This window comes from Marmota flaviventris, chromosome 18, assembly GCF_047511675.1.
Source record: "Marmota flaviventris isolate mMarFla1 chromosome 18, mMarFla1.hap1, whole genome shotgun sequence".
Taxonomy (NCBI): domain Eukaryota; kingdom Metazoa; phylum Chordata; class Mammalia; order Rodentia; family Sciuridae; genus Marmota; species Marmota flaviventris.
Genome location: NC_092515.1, coordinates 29,242,577 through 29,261,948, shown reverse-complemented (window position 1 = coordinate 29,261,948; position 19,372 = coordinate 29,242,577). Strand labels below are relative to the sequence as shown.

General features: G+C 43.3%; 1 protein-coding gene and 1 pseudogene across 1 annotated transcript in view; one reads left to right on the top strand and one right to left on the bottom strand.

Moving 5' to 3' along the window:
- The window catches only part of Abcc11 (ATP binding cassette subfamily C member 11), a 66,073-nt gene that overhangs the window by 26,207 nt on the left and 20,494 nt on the right, over positions 1-19,372 (top strand). The window contains 11 exon segments of the mRNA XM_027939006.2: positions 668-792; positions 2,395-2,467; positions 4,776-4,979; positions 6,721-6,855; positions 6,939-7,035; positions 9,812-9,901; positions 11,990-12,090; positions 12,887-13,084; positions 18,826-19,052; positions 19,176-19,254; positions 19,257-19,315. Coding sequence (XP_027794807.2) covers positions 668-792; positions 2,395-2,467; positions 4,776-4,979; positions 6,721-6,855; positions 6,939-7,035; positions 9,812-9,901; positions 11,990-12,090; positions 12,887-13,084; positions 18,826-19,052; positions 19,176-19,254; positions 19,257-19,315 — 1,388 coding nt within the window.
- On the bottom strand, positions 15,935-18,725 carry LOC114095660 (S-adenosylmethionine decarboxylase proenzyme 2-like; annotated as a pseudogene).

Sequence of the window (19,372 nt, the reverse complement as noted above, 5' to 3'; positions counted from 1 at the left end):
TTATCTATTGATTCTTGATTTTATTTCTTGAACTTTTGGAGTCTTCTTGAACAATTTGTTTTCTAAGCCAACATGATGGAGATTTAGTTGGCCTCTTTGTTTTTAAACTGATCATACAAAAAGGCAGGAAGAACACTATAGGAAAGAACCGTAGATCCACCACCTGCATTTGATAGTTGATGGCCTTTGCATTTTATAGAAGTATTTTAAGTTAAGGAGGCTATGACACTTTCTCTACTAATTGTTTCATCAATATGTCCAAAAATAAGGACATTTTTCTATCTAACTACAATAACATTATCCTGCCAAACAATAATAATTCCATAATATACCGGCATGGTCAGAGATAACCTGGGTCATTCGATCTCCACATGAAGACTGCGGAGGCACTGGTTGCTGGGAAATAAGGGACCTGAGATATAAGAGGAAAAAACACTTCCATGCAGACCTTGCATTCAAAGTGGGATGGCCCAGTGTGGCTCCGAGTGCTCCCACATGTTCCCGTGGTCCTTCCCTCAGATTTCCTGGTGGGCCCGGCAGGGCCACGTTAAAAGCCCTTTTTATATCAGAAGGTCTCCAGATTCCAGAGGGCCCCTGGGGCTGCAAGCCAGGCAGGGTCCACTCCCTGTCCCTCCTTGGTCCTGAGTCTGGACTTACTCTGCTGCAGATGCATTTGCTCGAAGGCACAGTGGGGGTGTGCGGAAGCCTGGCCTATGTCCCCCAGCAGGCCTGGATCCTGGGGGGCAGCATCAGGGAGAACATCCTTATGGGAGGCCAGTATGACAAGGCCAGGTAAGCTTCTGGAAGGGGATGGGTAGCTGGTCTGAGGAGGGGCCTCCTGCTGATCATGGAGGTTTGCCAACTGCCAACCCTTGTACGCATCATGTGTGAGCATCACTGTATTTCCTGCTCAGTTTGAAAGAGATGTCATGATCATGTCCATGTTCCAGAGGAGCCAGCTGAGGCCTCAAGAGAGTCAATAGTTCATTCCAAGTCACACAGGGGATAGGATAGGATAGAGCCAGGACCTGAACCCATTCTATTACTACTCTGTTTTGGCTCAAAATGGTCAGTACACCTTGTTGCTCCAGAAGCATTACCATTCTTTTGCGTTAATTAAACCCTTGGCCTTCTGTCGAAAAAGGAAAACAATGGGGATAATGAGATTATGCAATGAAGAGGAAATGAGTTCAGATTCAGGGCCAGCTCCCATCAGTATCCCCTTTGAGGTCTCTCCCTCCCTCAGAACCCTGAGGTTGACGCTGGAGACAGGTACTAGGGATTTTAGAGTGACACCTCGTCAATGGAGGGTCCAGGAAAATTGCCCTGAATGCTATAGCTATGCTTCCAACTCCAGGAGACACTGATCTCCTTTGACTGACACTGATCTCCTTTGACTATTTGCTTGGTTTGCCTTCTGTCCCTGGTAACACCAGTGAGACATGTACTTGTAGGTGTCTGAACTAGCCACCTCCATCTGACACCTCATATCTCAACCATAACAGGCACTTCCACATCATGTGCTATACCAACTCATGCTCACCCTGTTTGCTCAGCCCCCAGCTCCCTAGTTTCTCTTTTCCAGTTGCTCTGTCAGTTTAGTGGATCACCCAAACTTGGTCACTCACCCTGGATAAGTCTATCTCCTAAATATCTTTTGCATTTCTCTCTTTTCCATCTCTTCTGCCAGTGCCAGTCTGTGATCTCTTGTTGGAATACTTCCCACTTCCCCTGCCCCAAGGCCTCTGTCTCTAGTCCCCCTCTTTGTTCCACCCTCCATTCTGTCCTCCAGGCAATCGTATTACAACACAGCTCTCATCTTGCTCTGCTTTAAGACTAATACAACTCATAGAGCAGTTTTGAAATGTCTGACCAAAAAAATTAAAATGCACCAAGTGTTTGACTCAGCAAATCTATTGCTAGGTATTTAATGAGTGGATATTTTTACCCGTGAACACAAAGACCCATACAAAAGAAGGTTTACACTGCTTTGTTCATAGGAGCAAAAGAACTAGAAACCATCCCAAATTCCATTACTAGAGAATGGCTAAATAATTCATAGTGTAGTCTTATATTGGTGCCATTAAAACAATATAAATCTGTATATCCAGATGAATATATCATTTCTGAATAAATACTGCTTCTGAGGAACACAACTAAAAGGAGACTTGATTTTTATTGTATTTTTCTGCTAATGCATACACTTGTCAAATATTCTGTTCAAATATTTGACAAGTGTATGCATTAGTTTAAAATAAATTTTGAAAAAAAGGAAAGAAATGAAAAAGTCCTCCAAGATCAAGTCCAAATTTCTTAGCTTGGAATTCAAGACCTTTCCCTTTAAAACTTCAGGTGGTCTGGTCACTTATATGTTCAGCTACCTGTCCTTGGCAGGTACCTCCAGGTGCTCCACTGCTGCTCTCTGAACCAGGACCTGGAAACGCTGCCCTTTGGAGACATGACCGAGGTGAGCAGGAGGTGAGCAGGAGGCGAGCATCCCCAGCTCTCTGGTAAGGTTGGTGCTCTCTCCTCCAGGCTGCCTCCTTGGGCAGGTAGAGGAGTGACCCAACTTTCCCTTTCCAAAATAACCCAAGCTTTGCCGCCGTCAGCCCCTGCTTCAAGGTCAAGAACAAAGCCTCCCCCCTGGGGGAAGATGGGGCTCATTTTACTGGAAACCAAAGAGCCCACCCTGCCCCATAGAGGTGGAGAGCTGCTCTCAAGCTCCTCTTTCTGGAAAAAGAACAAAGAACCTGCAAAGATGCGAAGCCACCAGCTTCCCAAGCCTCCTGTCTCCACCCCAATCCATCAGCACTTCCTCGGCCCGTGGGAACATCAGCCATGGCTCCTCAGAGGCGATCTAATTTCTGACTAACATTTTTCTGGTATTTCACTATTTACAGCTACTTTTTAAAATCCATGTAAGACTCCTCCCCTCATGAGAACAGAGGCTTTGTTATCCTGATTTTACTGTCATCTAGGAAGAGCTTGCTCTATTAAGCTCTTGCTATATGCAAAGTGTTATTCTAGCAATTTGCAGTGTCTTGGGTGAGCCTCACAGGAGCCCTTGGAGGGGTCCTTTTAAAAAAAATTGTTCTAATTAGTAACAAAGTAGAATTCATTTTTGGCACATCATATATAAATGGAGTATAACTTCTCATTCTTTTGGTTGTACATGATGTAGAGTTATATAGGTCATGTGGTCCTATATACCCATAGAGTAATAATGTCTGATTCATGCTACTATCCTACCTACCCTCATACTCCCTCTCCTCCTTTCACTCCCCTCTGTCTAATCCTAAGTACCTCTATTCTATCCTAGCTACCCCCCTTCCATTGTGAATTGGCATCCGCATATCAGAAAAATCATTTGGCCTTTGGTTCTTTGGGATTGGCTTATTTTGCCTAGCATAATATTCTCCAGCTTTGTCCACTTATTGGAAAATGCCATAATTTCATTTTTAAGGCTTAGTAATATTCCATTGTGTGTGTGTGTGTGTGTGTATATATGTATGTGTGTGTATATATATATATATATATATATATATATATATATATATATATATATACCACTTTTTTTTATCCATGAATTTGTTGAAGGGCACCTAGGTTGGTTCCATAGTTTAGCTATTGTGAATTGAGCTGTTATAAACATTGATGTGGCTGCGTCACTGTAGTCTGCGTATTTAAAGTCTTTGGGGTATAAACCGAGGAGTGGGATAGTTGGGTCAAATGGTGGTTCCATTCCAAGTTTTCTGAGGAATCTCCCTACTGCTTTCCAGAGTGGTTGAGAGCAGTAGTTTTGTTATTCTTCTTTAAAAGATGGGACTATAAATCCTTGTACATAGAGAGCTTAATTCTCATTTTAAGGTTGTTCTTTCTATAGGAAGAACAGGCCTTATATGTAAAATGGCTTAAATAAGACGACTGCGCTTATTGGATTACTTTGAAGTTTAAATAAATTAATTCATACAAACTACTTTGAATAGTGTTGGGCAGAGAATAGGTGTTAACTGTCACTCTAAGAGCACAGGAATAGCTATTTAATAAGGATTTGTTGAATAAATGGGGAACTTGGCCTCAGTAAGGTGAAATTGCTTGTCCAGGGTCACAGGGTGGTGACCTGGTTACAGAGCAGTGACAAGAGGTTGCCCTCCCACTCTTTGAACTTTGCTTCTCTATACGGAGTTCATGATAGACAGGGGCTAGAATGCAGTCTCAGACATAGCTCTCAGGGCCTGATGGGCTAACTGGCGGCTGCCTGCAGTGTTAATCTACAAGGGGACTCAAACATGCTGCCCAGCGACTCAGTTTCCACCCTGAATTCCTAACACAGCAGGTGCATGGGAGGTGACCCTTCCCATGACTACAACAGCAAAGCCCCAAGCTACTATAGCTGTCAGGGTTGCAAACAGTGCAGATGTTCTCGGATGACACCCCTAACCCAGGCTGACGGTCCCACAAAGAGCCAGGTGCAGTCAATAGAAGTTCAAAACTTGAAGGAGTTGTGAGAAGGTACTGTTTCTTGGGAATGAGTGATTTATTTTTCTATCTAAATTTTTAGTAGTTTAATATGCCTCCTGAGAAGTTGACAGGTTTAGAAAAATTGTATCCAATTAGGAGATGGGCACAATTCTGAAAATCATCAGGTACCCTGGAATGTGGGTACGTCTTGGTCTGTACTGAGGGGATTCCATCTGCCACCCCTACCCACCCATTTGAGCACAACTGATTGTCTTTGCCCTCTAAACATGGTTCCTTTTGCTGCCTGTCTGCAGATTGGGGAGAGGGGTCTCAACCTCTCAGGGGGACAGAAGCAGAGGATCAGCCTGGCCCGTGCTGTCTATGCCAACCATCAACTCTACCTACTGGATGACCCCTTGTCTGCGGTGGATGCCCGTGTGGGGAAGTGCATCTTTGAAGAGTGCATTCGGAAGACACTCAGGGGGAAGACTGTCATACTGGTCACCCACCAGTTGCAGGTGACCACCCCTCCAGGGCTCTGGCCATGATTGATGAATAATGAAGATCCTCAGGATCAACCATTTCAGAGTACATAATAACAACCTCATAGTAATTGTCCCTTCATCTCAGATTAGACTCCTCCAAATTTGGTATCTTAATCCATTTTGTGTGCTATAACAAAAAAAAAAAAAAACTGAGGTTGGATAATTTATAAAGAAAAGAGGTTTATTTTCATTCATTATTCTGGTGGTAGCATCTGCCTTACTATTTATTTATTTTTTTGCTATGGAATATTTAGGACCAAAAAAGGTTTAGAAAATAATTAATGAAAACCTATGTATCTACCACCCAGAGTAAGCAATTAAACATTGATTATCCTCCTACATTGCACACTCTCTCCTCCCTCTTGCTAAAACGTCTTACTTCATTGCTTATGGTCTTCATGCTTTTACAATACATATAGGAATCTATACGTATTCCATATATATGTGTGTGTATTTTTAATATATCTGGTACTGGGATTGAAGACAACATTGCTTTGCCACTGAGCTACATCCCCAGCCCTTTTTACTTTTTTATTTTGAGACAGGGTCTCCTTAAGCTGCTTAGGGCCTCACTAAGTTGCTGGAACTTGAGATCTCCCTGCCTCAGCCTCCCAAGTCACTGGGGTTACAGGTGTGAGTCACTGGCACCTTTTTGTATATTTTAAATGTTATATTATTGATATTTTACTTTCTGTGTCCTTCAATATTTTTTTTCACTTAACTTTTTGTTTTTGAGATCTCCCATGTTGATAATGGGTAACTTTATTGAATTCTCACTGGTATAGTGTTCCAGTATTTGAACATATTAGAATTCATTTCTCCCACATGAACTTTTGTTTCCCATTTTCACCTTTACCAATATATATATACACAACTGTCCTTGCAAATAGGTTTGAGAAGTTTTTATTTTAGGATAGAGTTTTAGGAATCAGTTGTTCATAATTCTTCAAAAATCTTAAGGGCTGGGGGTATCGTAGCATGTGGGAGCCCCTGGAATTGGTCCCCAGTTTCCCCTAAGGGAAACCACCTTGCACATTACTAGGTATTTTTAAATAGCCTCCAAAGTATCTGTGCCAACTTACCATCTCCCCAGCACTTTATGAGAATTCTCCTTACTTTGAAGTTTTAGTTAGCTTTTTCACTGCTAGGACCAGACCAGAACAATTATAGAGGAGGAAAAGTTTATTCGAGAGCTCACGGTTTCAGAGGTCTTAGTCCATAGAAGGGCAGCTCCATTCCTCAGGGCTGGAAGTGAGGTGACCATCATGGTGGAAGATGTGTAGTGGAGGGAAGCTGCTCACATCATGGTGACCAAGAAGCAGGGAGAGAGAATCTACTTTCTAGATACAAATGTATACACTAAAGCCACACCCTAATTCCCACCTCCTCCGGCCACACCCCACCACTTCAGTTACCACTCAGTTAATCCCTTTCAAAGGATTAATTCACTGATTGGGTTAAGACTCCCATCATTTCTCCTCTGAACCATCTTGCATTGTCTCACCTATGAGCTTTTGGAGGACAACTCACATCCAAACCATACCACTTGGATTGTCACCAATACATGGGGGTTGTCTGACTTATGAGTTTTTGCCAATCTGGTGGTACAAACTAATATTTATTATCATTTAAATTTACATTTTCCCCAATGAATAAGGAAGTTGAACACCCTCACATATACTTACTGAAGACCTTATTGCTTTTGATTGCCCAGTACTTAGAGTTTTGCGACCAGATCATTTTGCTGGAAGATGGGAAGATCTGTGAAAATGGAACTCACAGAGAGTTAATGCAGAAAGGGGGGCGGTATGCCCAGCTGGTGCAGAAGATGCGGGAGGACACCTTGCAGGTGATTTCCGCCCCACCCAGCTCTGGCTCCCAGGGAAGGGCAGAGCACCCTTCCTTCACCAGGCGCCTGTACTCTCTTCCCAGGACACACTGCAGGAGGCAGCAGAGACTACAGAGAACCCACAGGAAGCAGGTCAGGCTCTGGCTACCAGCAAGGAAGAGCCCCTCAAGGAGAATGCTGGTAAGGATGAGGGGAAATCTCGAGGATGTCTCCATTCCGGGTTCCTCTGAGGTCCTGGAAGAAATGCCAGGTTCATGTCTTCCTGGGCCACTTCCCTCACTATGCTAGATCCTAAATGTTCTCACACACGGGTTACAGCTTGGAGTCGTTGAGGACCAGGATAAGGGTGGTGGTGATCAGGAGGCCTAAAGCATCCCATCCAGGAAGTGACTGCTGTGGAGCCCGCTGCTTGTGTAGAGCTGAGGCAGGATGGGAGGGGCTTTGCAAGACATCTGGAGGATCATTCCTAAGATGATATACAATCAATCACCAAATATATGAAAAAATGATCAACATATATAGCAATTAGAGAAATGCAAATCAAAACTACTCTAAGATTTCATCTCACTCCAGTCAGAATGGCAGCTATTATGAAGACAAACAACAATAAGTGTTGGCGAGGATGTGGGGAAAAAGTCACACTATACACTGATGGTGGGACTGCAAATTGGTATAGCCAATATGGAAAGCAGTATGGAGATTTCTTGGAAAATTGGAATGGAACCACCATTTGACCCAGCTATCTCTCTCTTCAGTCTATACCCAAAGGACTTAAAAACAACATACGACAGGGACACAGCCACATCAATGTTTATAGCAGCACAATTCACAATAGCTAAACTGTGGAACCAACCTAGATGCCCTTCAGTAGATGAATGGATTAAAAAACATGGCATATATACACAATGGAATATTACTCAGCAATAAAAGAGAATAAAATCATGGCATTTGCAGGTAAATGGATGGCGTTGGAGAAGATAATGCTAAGTGAAGTTAGCCAATCCCAAAAAACAAATGCTGAATGTTTTCTCTGATATAAGGAGGCTGATTCATAGTGGGAGAGGGAGAGGGAGTGTGGGAGGAATAGATGAACTCTAGATAGGGCAGAGGAGTGGGAGGGGAAGGGAGGGGACATGGGGTTAGAAATGATGGTGGAATGTGATGGACATGATTATCCAAAGTGCATGTGTGAAGACACAAATCTGTGTGAATATACTTTGTATACAACCAGAGATATGAAAAACTGTGCTCTATATGTGTAATAAGAATTGTAATGCATTCCACTGTCTTATATAAATAAAAAAATTAATAAAAAAAGAGAATAAATGCTGTGAGCAAAGGTGTTGGAAATCAGCGTCTTTTCTGAGGCAGGGTAGCACAAGGGAAAGATTTTTCCTTCAAGAAAAAATGGTTCTTAACTTACTAGAACAGATAAAAGAAAAAGAAAATTCATTCTTGAATTGAAACCCAGTTCTGCTGCTTACAAAGCTGTGGGATCCCAGCCAAGCGGCACAAGCTCTGTGAACCCTCAGTGGCAAAAGTGGAGATAATAGTACAGACTTTGCAGGGTTATAGTAGAGATTAGATGAGGTCAGACCTAGGGAAGTTCCCGGCACAGTGCATGGCCCATCCTAGTTTCCTGTCACCAACAGTCTTCCGCTGCCAGGGTCAGAAACAGATTTGGGCTAATATAAACAGAAAGATAATGTCTTGGCAGGACAGGGTGTGGACCATAGAATAAAGGGAAAAGGAGAAGAATTAGGAATCAGCATCTTTGGGGTGCTCCAAGCAGCAGTAACAAGTGCAGAGTCTTTTTGGTAAAAACCCATTGAAAGATTTTCTACCCTACTCTAGTTTTTTCTCAGGATTTCAATTTTAGAAAGGGAGTCTCTTCCCAGGAAATATTGGGGTTCTGTTTTAGTAGAAGGGAGCATGTCAGGCAGACACAACAGATATTCATGGCTGTGCAGGTGGTTGCTGTTATTATCAGAGGTACCTACTAGTATTTCTTTCTTTCTTAGAGAGAGAGAGAGAGAGAGAATTTTAAAAAATATTTATTTATTTTTTAGTTTTCGGTGGACACAACATCTTTATTTTATTTGTATGTGGTGCTGAGGATCCAACCCAGCGCCTTGCGCATGTCAGGCGAGCGCGCTACCACTTGAGCCACACCTCCAGCCCACCTACTGGTGTTTCTAGGCACTGATCTGTAGCCCATGCTCAGGCCAATGGTCTGCCTGGAGTGGTGTCGCGACTGTTTTTTGAAAACTTGTCTCAAATATGTATTGCTGCAGAGCATCCTAGCAACCATCCAGGCCTGCTATTTTTGAGATGGAAAAACAGGTTAAGTGATCTGTCTGAGGTTTCACAGTGACATGGTGACCATTCTGGAATCCAGACTTTCTGGTCCCACGTCACTGCTTGCTTCATTTGCTCCTTCTGCCTCTCTCAACCCATTAAGCACATGGGAATGGTGGACCCTCCACGGGTTTTGTTTTGTTTTGTACTGGGGATTGAACTCAGGGGCACTTGACCACTAAGCCATATCCCCAGCCCTTTTTTGTACATTTTTTAGAGACAGGGTCTCATTGAATCGCCTAGCACCTTGCTCAGTTGCTGCTGGCTTTGAACTTGAGATCCTCCTGTCTCAGCCTCCTGAGCTGCTGGGATTACAGGTGTGCGCCATCATGCTTGGCCCCTCCAGAATTGTTTGAATGGCCAGGGAGGGACCCTCTATCCAGACTCTGGAGTTCAAATCGATGATTACCGTCAGTTATGTTTTCCATGGAAAACCTGCTGCTCAGGGACAGACCTAGGTAAATCCCAGCTCCACACTCACCCTCCCTGGAAGGTGAGGAAGCAGAAGGCTTTGGCAGGACACCCTCTTGGCCCCGGAAGGGGAGCAGCTGATTGGGAGGCATTTCATTTTCTTTTTTTTTTTCTTATCCTGACCCAGTGCCAGAAGAGCAGCTCACAAAGAAGGAGGAGATGGAAGAAGGTTCCCTGAGTTGGAGTGTCTACCTCCAGTACATCAGAGCAGCTGGAGGTATGGTCTATCAGCATCCACCCCAGGCCTGGGGCTCTTGTCCTGATCAGCACCTCCCCTGAAGCCAGGTCAGACTGGAACCTGTGAGGTCCTAGGAGGTGGAGAGGCACAGAGGGGTCATGCCATTCGTGGAATCTGACTTGCACAAATCTGACCATTCTCAGTTGTAGTAACTCTGGCATGAGTCAATGTTGGCAATGATGTTTTCGCATCTGCTAATTATTTCAGTATACTTGTTATTTCAGTGTTTTCTAAACTTTGGGTCCCGACTCACTAGCGGGTTGTGAAATCAACTGAATGGATCGTGAGCAGAGCTGAAAGAAAAAAACAGGACAGAAAAGACCAGCAAGCACTGCACGTAGGGACACTGGCAGAACTTTTATTTTGCTGTATATTAGGTGTGATTTAAAATGGATTCCTTAAGGCAAGAAGGTGGCAATTAGAATTTTCAAATTTACTGTTTTATTAAATGATATATGTTATCATGCACATTTATTGTACGTTGCTGGGAACACAAAACCTAGTATATGGTACCCTCCTTTTTGAGTAATTTAAGAGTTTTTTTTTTTTTAAGTTCTTTTGACTCCTTGCAACTTTTTGCTGTTTGGTGACTTTAGAGCCTAGCTTTGTGTAAAATGCATCTCTTCTCCACCTGTGGGTGAGGAGTAGGGGGTGGGAAGAGGTGGGCTGTGCACAGGTCACCCCTTCCTACCCCTTCCACCATGGATTGCATCCTTGCCAGGTGTAACATGTGGCTTGCCCAGAGCAGGGGAATAGCAAATCCTGGTGAAACGGATGAGTAAATTGAGAAGTTGATTGGTCTGAATTTACAAAGTACCTACTATGTGCCAGGCCAAGCTCTGAGGGAGGGGATTGAAAGTCATCTATGAATCAACCCTGAAATCTCTCTAGAGATAAAGAACTTGCATCCTCCAGATAGTGAGAGGGATCTTTGTGGCCAGGAATAGTCTCAGGTCTCATCAAAGAATAGGCAGACTTGGAAGAAATGTAGAATTTGGGAAAGACACATGGGCACGGGACATAGACTGGGTAGATGGGTGGAGTGCTAGGGCAAGAGGCAGATACCAAAGGAGGGAATGCACCCAGGTCTCCCGTCCTTGACTTTTTGAATCCCAGATCTTCCACTTACCAGCTCTCTGACTCTGGGAAATGTTTTTCCTCTCTCTGAGATTCAGGTTCCTCATTGTCATAGTCTGTCTGTGCTATTGTAACAACATGCCTGAGACTGGGTAATTTATAAAAAATGGAAATTTATTTCTCACAGTTCTAGAGGTGGGAAGTCCAAGATCAAGGAACTGCCCAGTTCAGTGTCTGGTGAGGGTCTGATGTTTGCTTCCAAGATGGTAGCTTGAATGCTGCGCCCTCTGTCCTCCAGAGGAGGCATTTGGAAAATGGATGAGTCAGGGCTCAAAATCTCTTTTGTAAAGGCACTATTCTCACTCACTAGGGTGGGACCCTCATGACCTAACACCTCCCAAAGCCCCACCTTCTAATACCATCACCTTGGTGGTTTGGTTTCAACATAGGAATTTGGGAGGAATGCATACATTCAAACCATAGCACCCATGTAAATGAGAATAGAAATCCAAAACTCAGAAATGGCACACAGGACATAATAGTTCATAGTACACTTTAATGTATAAAAGGTGACTGTTAAGGTTCTTTCTAAAAGTGAGCCCTAAGAATCTGCATAAGGTGGAGCTAACTTCTTTAGAATACTGCTGCTGTGCCAGGCACTGGGCTGGGTGCCTGACACACATCATCTCATTTCATCTTCGGTTTGTCCCTGAGTCTGTTTGAATGTCACCATTTAAAAGGCAAGGAAATAGACTATCACTGATATTTGATGCCTTCTCCAGGGTCACCCAACTTGGAAGTCAGAATTTAATCCAGGAGTTGCACCGAGGGCTCTCCAACTTTAGAGCCCAGTTCTTCCCAGTCCTCCAGGGTGTCCAAGGTGGATGGGGGTCCAGGAGATCAAATGGTTCAGGGCTTAGCAGCTCTGATACTAATTGCTTGGCATCTTCTCATGGCACCACCTGTGCACCCCCTCCGTCTTCCCCCCAGGTTGCCTGTCTGTCACAGTTTTCCTTCTTATGGTGGTGACAGTCTTCCTCACAATCTTCAACCTCTGGTGGCTGAGCTATTGGTTGGCACAGGGCTCAGGGGTGAGTATCATGACGTGGGTTTATGTGAGTAGGTGGCTTCTTGCTCCCTTAGATCCCCTTGAGGGCTAGAGCACAGCTAGGGACCCATGGGGCAAGCCCAGAGCTGAGTTGACAAGTGTGTTCCAGGAAGAATAGTCTGGGAGCTGGGATCCTGCACTGGCCTTCTGGCTTTGTAGAATGGGTCATCACCATGCAGTCTTTTGGGGACAAACCCAAGAGATTTCTGTTCCCAAACAGTCCCCAGGAATCCGTGCATGTCTCCTTCATGGGTTTCTCCTTTGGTTTGAATTTTGCCTCCTTACTGTGCTTTATTTAAAGTACTCCCCTGCACTCTGGGGCACTGGGGGATGGGAGCCACCATGAGGCAGAATTAAAGTGGGTGAGTTTTAGACACCTGAAAGCCAGTGGCAAAAGTCCACATCCCATGCACCTGCCCAGTTGCCACCACAGTATGATGGCTTCTCCTTTTCCACCTTTCAGATTTCCTGTGAGTGCATCTCCTTAGTAGAGTCTAACTTGAAACCATGCTGGCAAGGAGCCTTGGAAGTCATGTGTCCATCTTGTCTTTGCATTGCAGTGGAGAATGTAGAAGGGGTGGCTGTTGTGGTCCAGGGGATGGACATTGAGGACCTAATCCAGGGCAGGGCAGGAGGAAGGAAAAGGAGAACAGCTAAAGCATGGAGCAGGGAGGTTTGAACACGTGGTTTTACCTACTTGCCATATAGTTTTATGTAGCCCCTTGGAGAAGGACATTCTCTTCTTGAATTTCACCCTGGACCCCTGTTCTTTCTTGAAGACCAATTGCAGCCAAGAGAGCAACAGGACCACTGCAGACCCAGGAGACATACTGGACAATCCTCAGCTGCCCTTTTACCAACTGGTGTACGGCCTCAGCACCCTGTGCCTAATCTGTACAGGGATCTGCTCCTCAGGGGCTTTCACCAAGGTCACCAGAAAAGCATCTACAGTCTTGCACGACAAGCTCCTTGACAAGGTATAGATTTGGGTGCTAGGTATGCCAAGGCTGAACGCTGACCTTACCTAACTTGGTTTTTGATTTATAGAGAAATGGAGTGGAAAGCAAAGAGCATTTCCATATCCCCCCGCCCCACTCCATTCCCCCAGTTTCTCTTAGTCTTAATGTCTTGCATTACTGTGGAACATTTAAAATGAATGAGTCAATTGATACCTTGCTAATATTAACTAAAGTCAACAGTTTGCATTTGGGTTCACTATTTGTATTGCACATTTTATGGGTTTTAACAAATGTATAATGACATGTATCCACCATTTTAAAATCATAAAAAAGAGTTTCCCTGCCCTAAAAATACCCCAAATCCCTGATTGCTTTTTCTGTCTCCATAGTTCTGCCTTTTCCCAGAATGTCATAGTTATAAGGGAGTGTAACTGGTTCACTAGGTGGATAGGGATTGAGGAAGGTGCCTCAGAGCTCTCCTGCTGCTGGAAGAATGAGTTAAGAGTTCAGTGTCCCTTGGTGGAGGGTTAAGGGACACACCAATGCTCGCCTCTGTTGGCTGAGCCCTGTCATGTATAGAGTTGCTGATAATTTCCCCAAGTGCCTGTTGTAGTGGGTATGGTCATCCTCATTTTACCTGTGAGATAACTGGAATTCCATGTGCATTATGGTTAGAATGTGCATTAAGTGTTATGCATGTTAGATACACATAAGGCATCACATGTTGGAATTCCTTGTGGTAAAACACAACACCTCCTAGAAATGTCACCCCCCTCCCCTCATCAGATATCACTACTGATAGACACTGTTACAGGCTTGCAGTGGTGAATGAACAATGTGGTCAGGGTTTGGGCTGTGATGGGCTTGTTGTCCAATGGGGGAAACAGGGAAGAAAATGGGCCACTGTATTGTAATGTGCAAGTTTACCATGGGATGGAGCACACAGTGTCCTAAGAACATGGGAGGCACATAACCTTGCCTTGGGTGTGGGGGAAGGAAGTCCAAGAAGGCTTCTTGGAGGATGCAGTCACTCCTTGAAGGATGAGTTGGGATTTAGCCAGCTCAAGATTAGGAGGCTGGAGATGGACAAAAGCAGAGCATTTCTGGGGAAGTGAATAGAGTGCAGAAGGCTGGAGCTCAGAGGTGTGAGCTAGGCACTCTGATAGGGGTGCGTGGAAGGGAAGGAAGAGACCCGTCATTCCTGGTAGATTGAATGCAAGTTGTGTTGCTGTTGAGTGTTTCAGTCTTGAGAGGATGAGGCAAGAACTTTCCCTCCTTCTCAGATAAGGTGACTACCTTGCAGGTAAGTGCAGTGCTATCTGAGGCCTACCATTTACCATCCAGGCAGCGGTACAGCACTTGGCCCCTTGGTTTCTACAAGCTGCCTGCTCCAAGATTCTAGAAATATCCAGAGGCTAGTCCTGCAAGTGATATTTTATACCTTAATTTTAAGAAATATCCAAGTTTCTTTCCATGAGAAAGTGTTTAATATTTTGAATATTTCTCTTTTTCTAGTTCTTTCATGGCTTTATTGATTTTAAATTTGACTTTGTAGTTTTAAATCATGAGTGAAGGATAAAATCTCTGAAAAACTCAGCTCAATGGGAAGAAGAACAACTAAACTAAACCCAATCAACCAACAAAAACATTCCTGCTTAGTTTTATTTTAGGAAGCAACCAAAAACCCTCTTCCCTGTGTCTCCAGCATTTGCCCCTAATCCTCAATGATCCTGGGCTCAGAAAGACGGTTTGCACACTCCCAGCAGCACTGAGGTCTGTCCCAGTGCCCCCTGCTCCATAGCACTCAGACTTCCCCTTGGGTGCTGGGAGTCCTTGAGGGAATGACCCTTTTGCCCTCTGATTTCTTGAAGTGATTGTAATAATTCTGATTGCTTTAGCTCAAGTAATTAACAAAAGATTCTGGAAATAAAACTAAAGGCATTTTGGAGACAGAAAAAGTAAAGATGGTAATCTGCTCCCCTGAGCCTCTTAGAAAGCAAACACTAACAAGAACTATCCAGGCATTTGCCATGACAGCTGCTGCAGGGGCACTTGGTGGCTCTGTTAGTTACTATCCCTGAATAGTCACAATGTTCCTTCTTCTCCTACCTTTAATTTTGGCCTTAATAGATCCTGTTAGTTTTTATCAATTTCTATTTCTTGCATTGTGGCTTTTGAGAAATCCATAGGGCAGTGAAAGTGGTCTGTCCGTCAGCACCACGGGCCTTTCTTTAAGAAGTGCCTAGAGCTGGCTGTGCTGAGGGTGGGGGAAGACTTAAAGAGGCCTGTCCAGGTCATGGCTTTGACATTAATATCTGGGTGACCTTCAGCAAGTCACAAAGCCACTGCCCCTCCTCTGAGCTTCATTGTTCTTTTTTCCATCTGTTAAGCAAGGACACTGAAATAGATGCTTATTAGAGTGCTTTCAGTTTGAAATGTTCTTTGATTTCCAAAGGACTCATGTCCACTGGCTTTCAGAGATCAAGTTGGGTTCCACCTTCAAGATGGGGCAATCATGGTGAAATACAACCCAAGAGTCCTAGTCTTGTGAAATTTAAGTGGAATTGCTGCTATTTGCCTTTAGCCATCCTGAGTGACAGTCATCCATCCCTTCTATAGAAAATGTTAGGAGCTTCATATAGTAAATTTTTTTGTACATGCACTTCAATTTCACTGCAAGACCTGCATAGAATACCTAAACACAGAAGAGACCATTCATGCAAGAAATCTAATGCATACACTTCAAATTTATCACACTGTCATTACATCTAGGGCCTTCTGCAATTACAAGGTGATGGTTTTGGAAAGTATAGCCCCCAGTATCAACACCTAGAAAGCAGTCACCACTTCTAATCAACTTCATTTTCCTTAATCAACTCTGCTGTTTTGCTGCTGCTTGGCAAAACTGGTAAAGACCAAATTGTAATCATTGAACATAGCACTCTGGCAATCAAGACGTTTAAAACCCTCAATCTTCTGGGGTGAAGAAAGCACTGTGCGACAGTTAGAACTCTGATTAACAAACAAGGTGGTCACAAATTTTCCTGGCTTGATGACTTCCACAACTTTGCTGCTCAGGTGATCCTGGGCTCAGAAACAAACTTGGAAACTTAAGTTTGTTTCCAAGCTAACATAAGAAAATTCTGGTTCTTGAGTGATGTGAATAGTCCAGTAAGTTCCATCTGATTTCATTCCATTCAATGAACATCATCCACAAGGATTGAACAGGATGGCATCAGTGACAGATTCCACTCGCACGAGTGACATCCTTTGCAGTAACACTATCTCTCACGTAGAACTGGTCCATAACTGCTGGATCAAGCTCACTCATCAAAATTTCCAGGGTTTAATCGGGTTGACTTATTACCCAACTCTCTGGGAAATCCAGAAGCTACAAGTACCAACAGTCAGACTGTACAACATTTGTGAAAACAATTCAATTTGGTTTATGCACAGCGTACTATTTCTGCAGGAATTATCCAAAATTCCCCACTGACAAGGCTTTCATCCTCATTAGGTGTTAGCCTCAGCCTAACCATCTGGGACTGTACTATTAAATTGCTGCTAGAATTTTACATCCAGTTACCTTTACTTTCTAGAACATAGTTTCTACTAATGTTATTGAAACCAGTTTCTACTTCACACAGATGTGTTTTTGCAACAGCGATTAAATTTGTCTTTCACAAGACAAGTCCTTAAGAAAATGATTCCCATTACTCATTTTGTGTATTACTGTTTTAATAATTGTTTCTGCATTTGTAGTCCTTTGATTTCTTCCCTCAACCTGGTGTCTTCCCCTCCAGCCCCACAAATGAAGCAATAAACTTACACTGTGGGTTTGTATACTAATATTATACCCCAGATGGGCAAAGAGGGAAAGTCTTTGGGCTTAATTTTCTTTTAAGGGCATATTAATCTGGCCCCTTTTTTTATTGGCATGGGCGCTTTTGGAAGATAAATGACAAAATTAAATGTCTCCCACAAAAGAATTTTAAGTATCCAGTGTTGATTAGCAGGGATTGAGATTAGGGTATACTGACTGAACTCTACACTGCCTTCTCTGCTGTGCTCTGTAATAAATGAGATTAACTTCTAATGGAGTACTGTGCTTTTACTAACTTGCTAAGTAGTGGTATTAAAGGATTTTTATCACTAAGTAGTTAAGTAGGGAGATTTATCCTATAGCTTGTACTGGATTCATTCAGTCCTGTCAGCTTGGATCATCCACCTTAACTTTTACTTTCAGTAGCCATTGCCACTAATTTCCTTTCATAGTAATATTGTAAACTTTGGTTTAAAGCAGAATCAGTGGTTTTTCCATCTTAAGACTTACAAGTTCTGTGATTAAGTGACACATGTGTGTATTCTGACTTCATCTGTTTCTCTATCATCTCCTTCTGTGACATGCAGAGGATCAAATGTATGACTGCCAGGTTATTCACATATTACCATGTAGCAGAATATATGGGTGGATTTTAAAAAATTAAAATTCTAAAAATATCCAGTGGGAAATGACTAGTAATATAGGCTTTTCAAGAGTTGGGATCTTTTAGTTATAGTTTTAGCAAAAACTGCAGTATTGAAGCAACTGAGAGAAGAGCAAAATTGACTAAATTTTGTATTTCTTGAACTCACAATATTTTCTTGATAATTTCTGGATTGATGCAGTGATGCTTTGTTCCTTCTGTAATTATAAAGGAAACACATTTTTCAGTGTTTTTAAACATGTAATCTACTTGGTTTGAGATCAAATGGTTAGACACTGTTTTGACGTATAGCTCATGCATGCTGTTGATTGAATGTTTCATTGAGGAAGCTTTCAGTCAACTTGATCTGTTTGATTCTGTAATGAGCACAGCACCTAATGTTTTGACTTTCTCTGTTGTGAGGACTTTCTCTGTTGTGAGACTGTACAACATTTGTGAAAACAATTCAATTTGGTTTATGCACAGTGTACTATTTCTGCAGGAATTATCCAAAATTCCCCACTGACGAGTGGATTTTGTTTTGGAGTGGTATCCCAGTAGATCAGTAATGTTTGTTGGCTTGAGGTCTGATTTTTATTTTATTAAAATTTTTTTTCCTCTCTCCTAATAGACTTAAGACTTCTAATGCCGAAAACTTGCACAAATTTGTGTGGAACAAAGCCTAGAGAAATAAAAACTGTAGATGGAATAGAATCTATCCAGGTGTGATAGAAGAAAAATTTGGTGCCATGATTTCTTTCTTCATTGGTGTCAGACTTAAATCCGTTGAAATGTATTTCTGTATCACAATTAAAGCTTCAATAAAAGTTTGCTTACTTAAAAAAAAGAAAATGTTCGGAGCTGATATTGATGACATGCTTACTAGGGGACAGACACTGTTCTGAGCCCTTTCCGGGTATATTGACTTATAATTCACAGACCATATTTACCCTCTTAGATGGTACAACTCATAGGTGTTTAGGATATTTGCAGAAATATGCAAGCCTTATCACAACTTTATGAAGTATCGTTATACTGGGACTATAACAAATGTAGACCTTGAGACTCAAAATAACTTGCCCAAGGTCAGAAGCAGAAGGTGGAGGAGCTGGGTAGCCCTGGAATCCAGGCAGGTGGACTCCAGAGCCCATCCATGCTCTATGCTTCCTCCCCGGATGGCTGTTGAGCTTCATCCTGCACCCCTTCAGAGCCTAAAGGAAATGGGCATCTTTGTCCAGTTCTAAGCAAGGCCTGCTGCTATGTTCATGGACCCTGTGGATTTTGTCCCTGCAGGTTTCCTGCTGCCCCATGAGTTTCTTTGACACAACCCCCATAGGCAGACTCCTGAACTGCTTTGCGGGGGACTTGGATGAGCTGGACCAGTTGTTGCCCACTGTCACTGAGGAGTTCCTGCTCCTGTTTTTGATGTTGATAGCCATTCTGTTAATTTTCGGTGTGCTATCTCCATACATCTTCTTGATGGCAGCCATAGTAGGCGTGGTTTGCCTTGTCTACTATATGTGAGTATGTTCTTTCCCTGTATAAGTGGGGTTTGAGACTTGGGGTACAAGACTGGGGCCAACCCAGATTGGATGGTTCCAGGGGTGGATGGCCCCACTCACTCACCCTCATTCTCCATGCAGAATATTCAAGAGGGCCATCAACGTGTTCAAGAGATTGGAGAACTACAGCCGGTCTCCTTTATTCTCCCACATCCTCACCTCTCTCTGCATGGCCTGAGCTCCATCCGAGTCTATGGAAAAATGGAAGACTTCCTCAGCCAGTGAGTCCTTCTGCTGCCCTCTGACAGTGATGGGGAACAAGGGGGTGGGCAGGATCC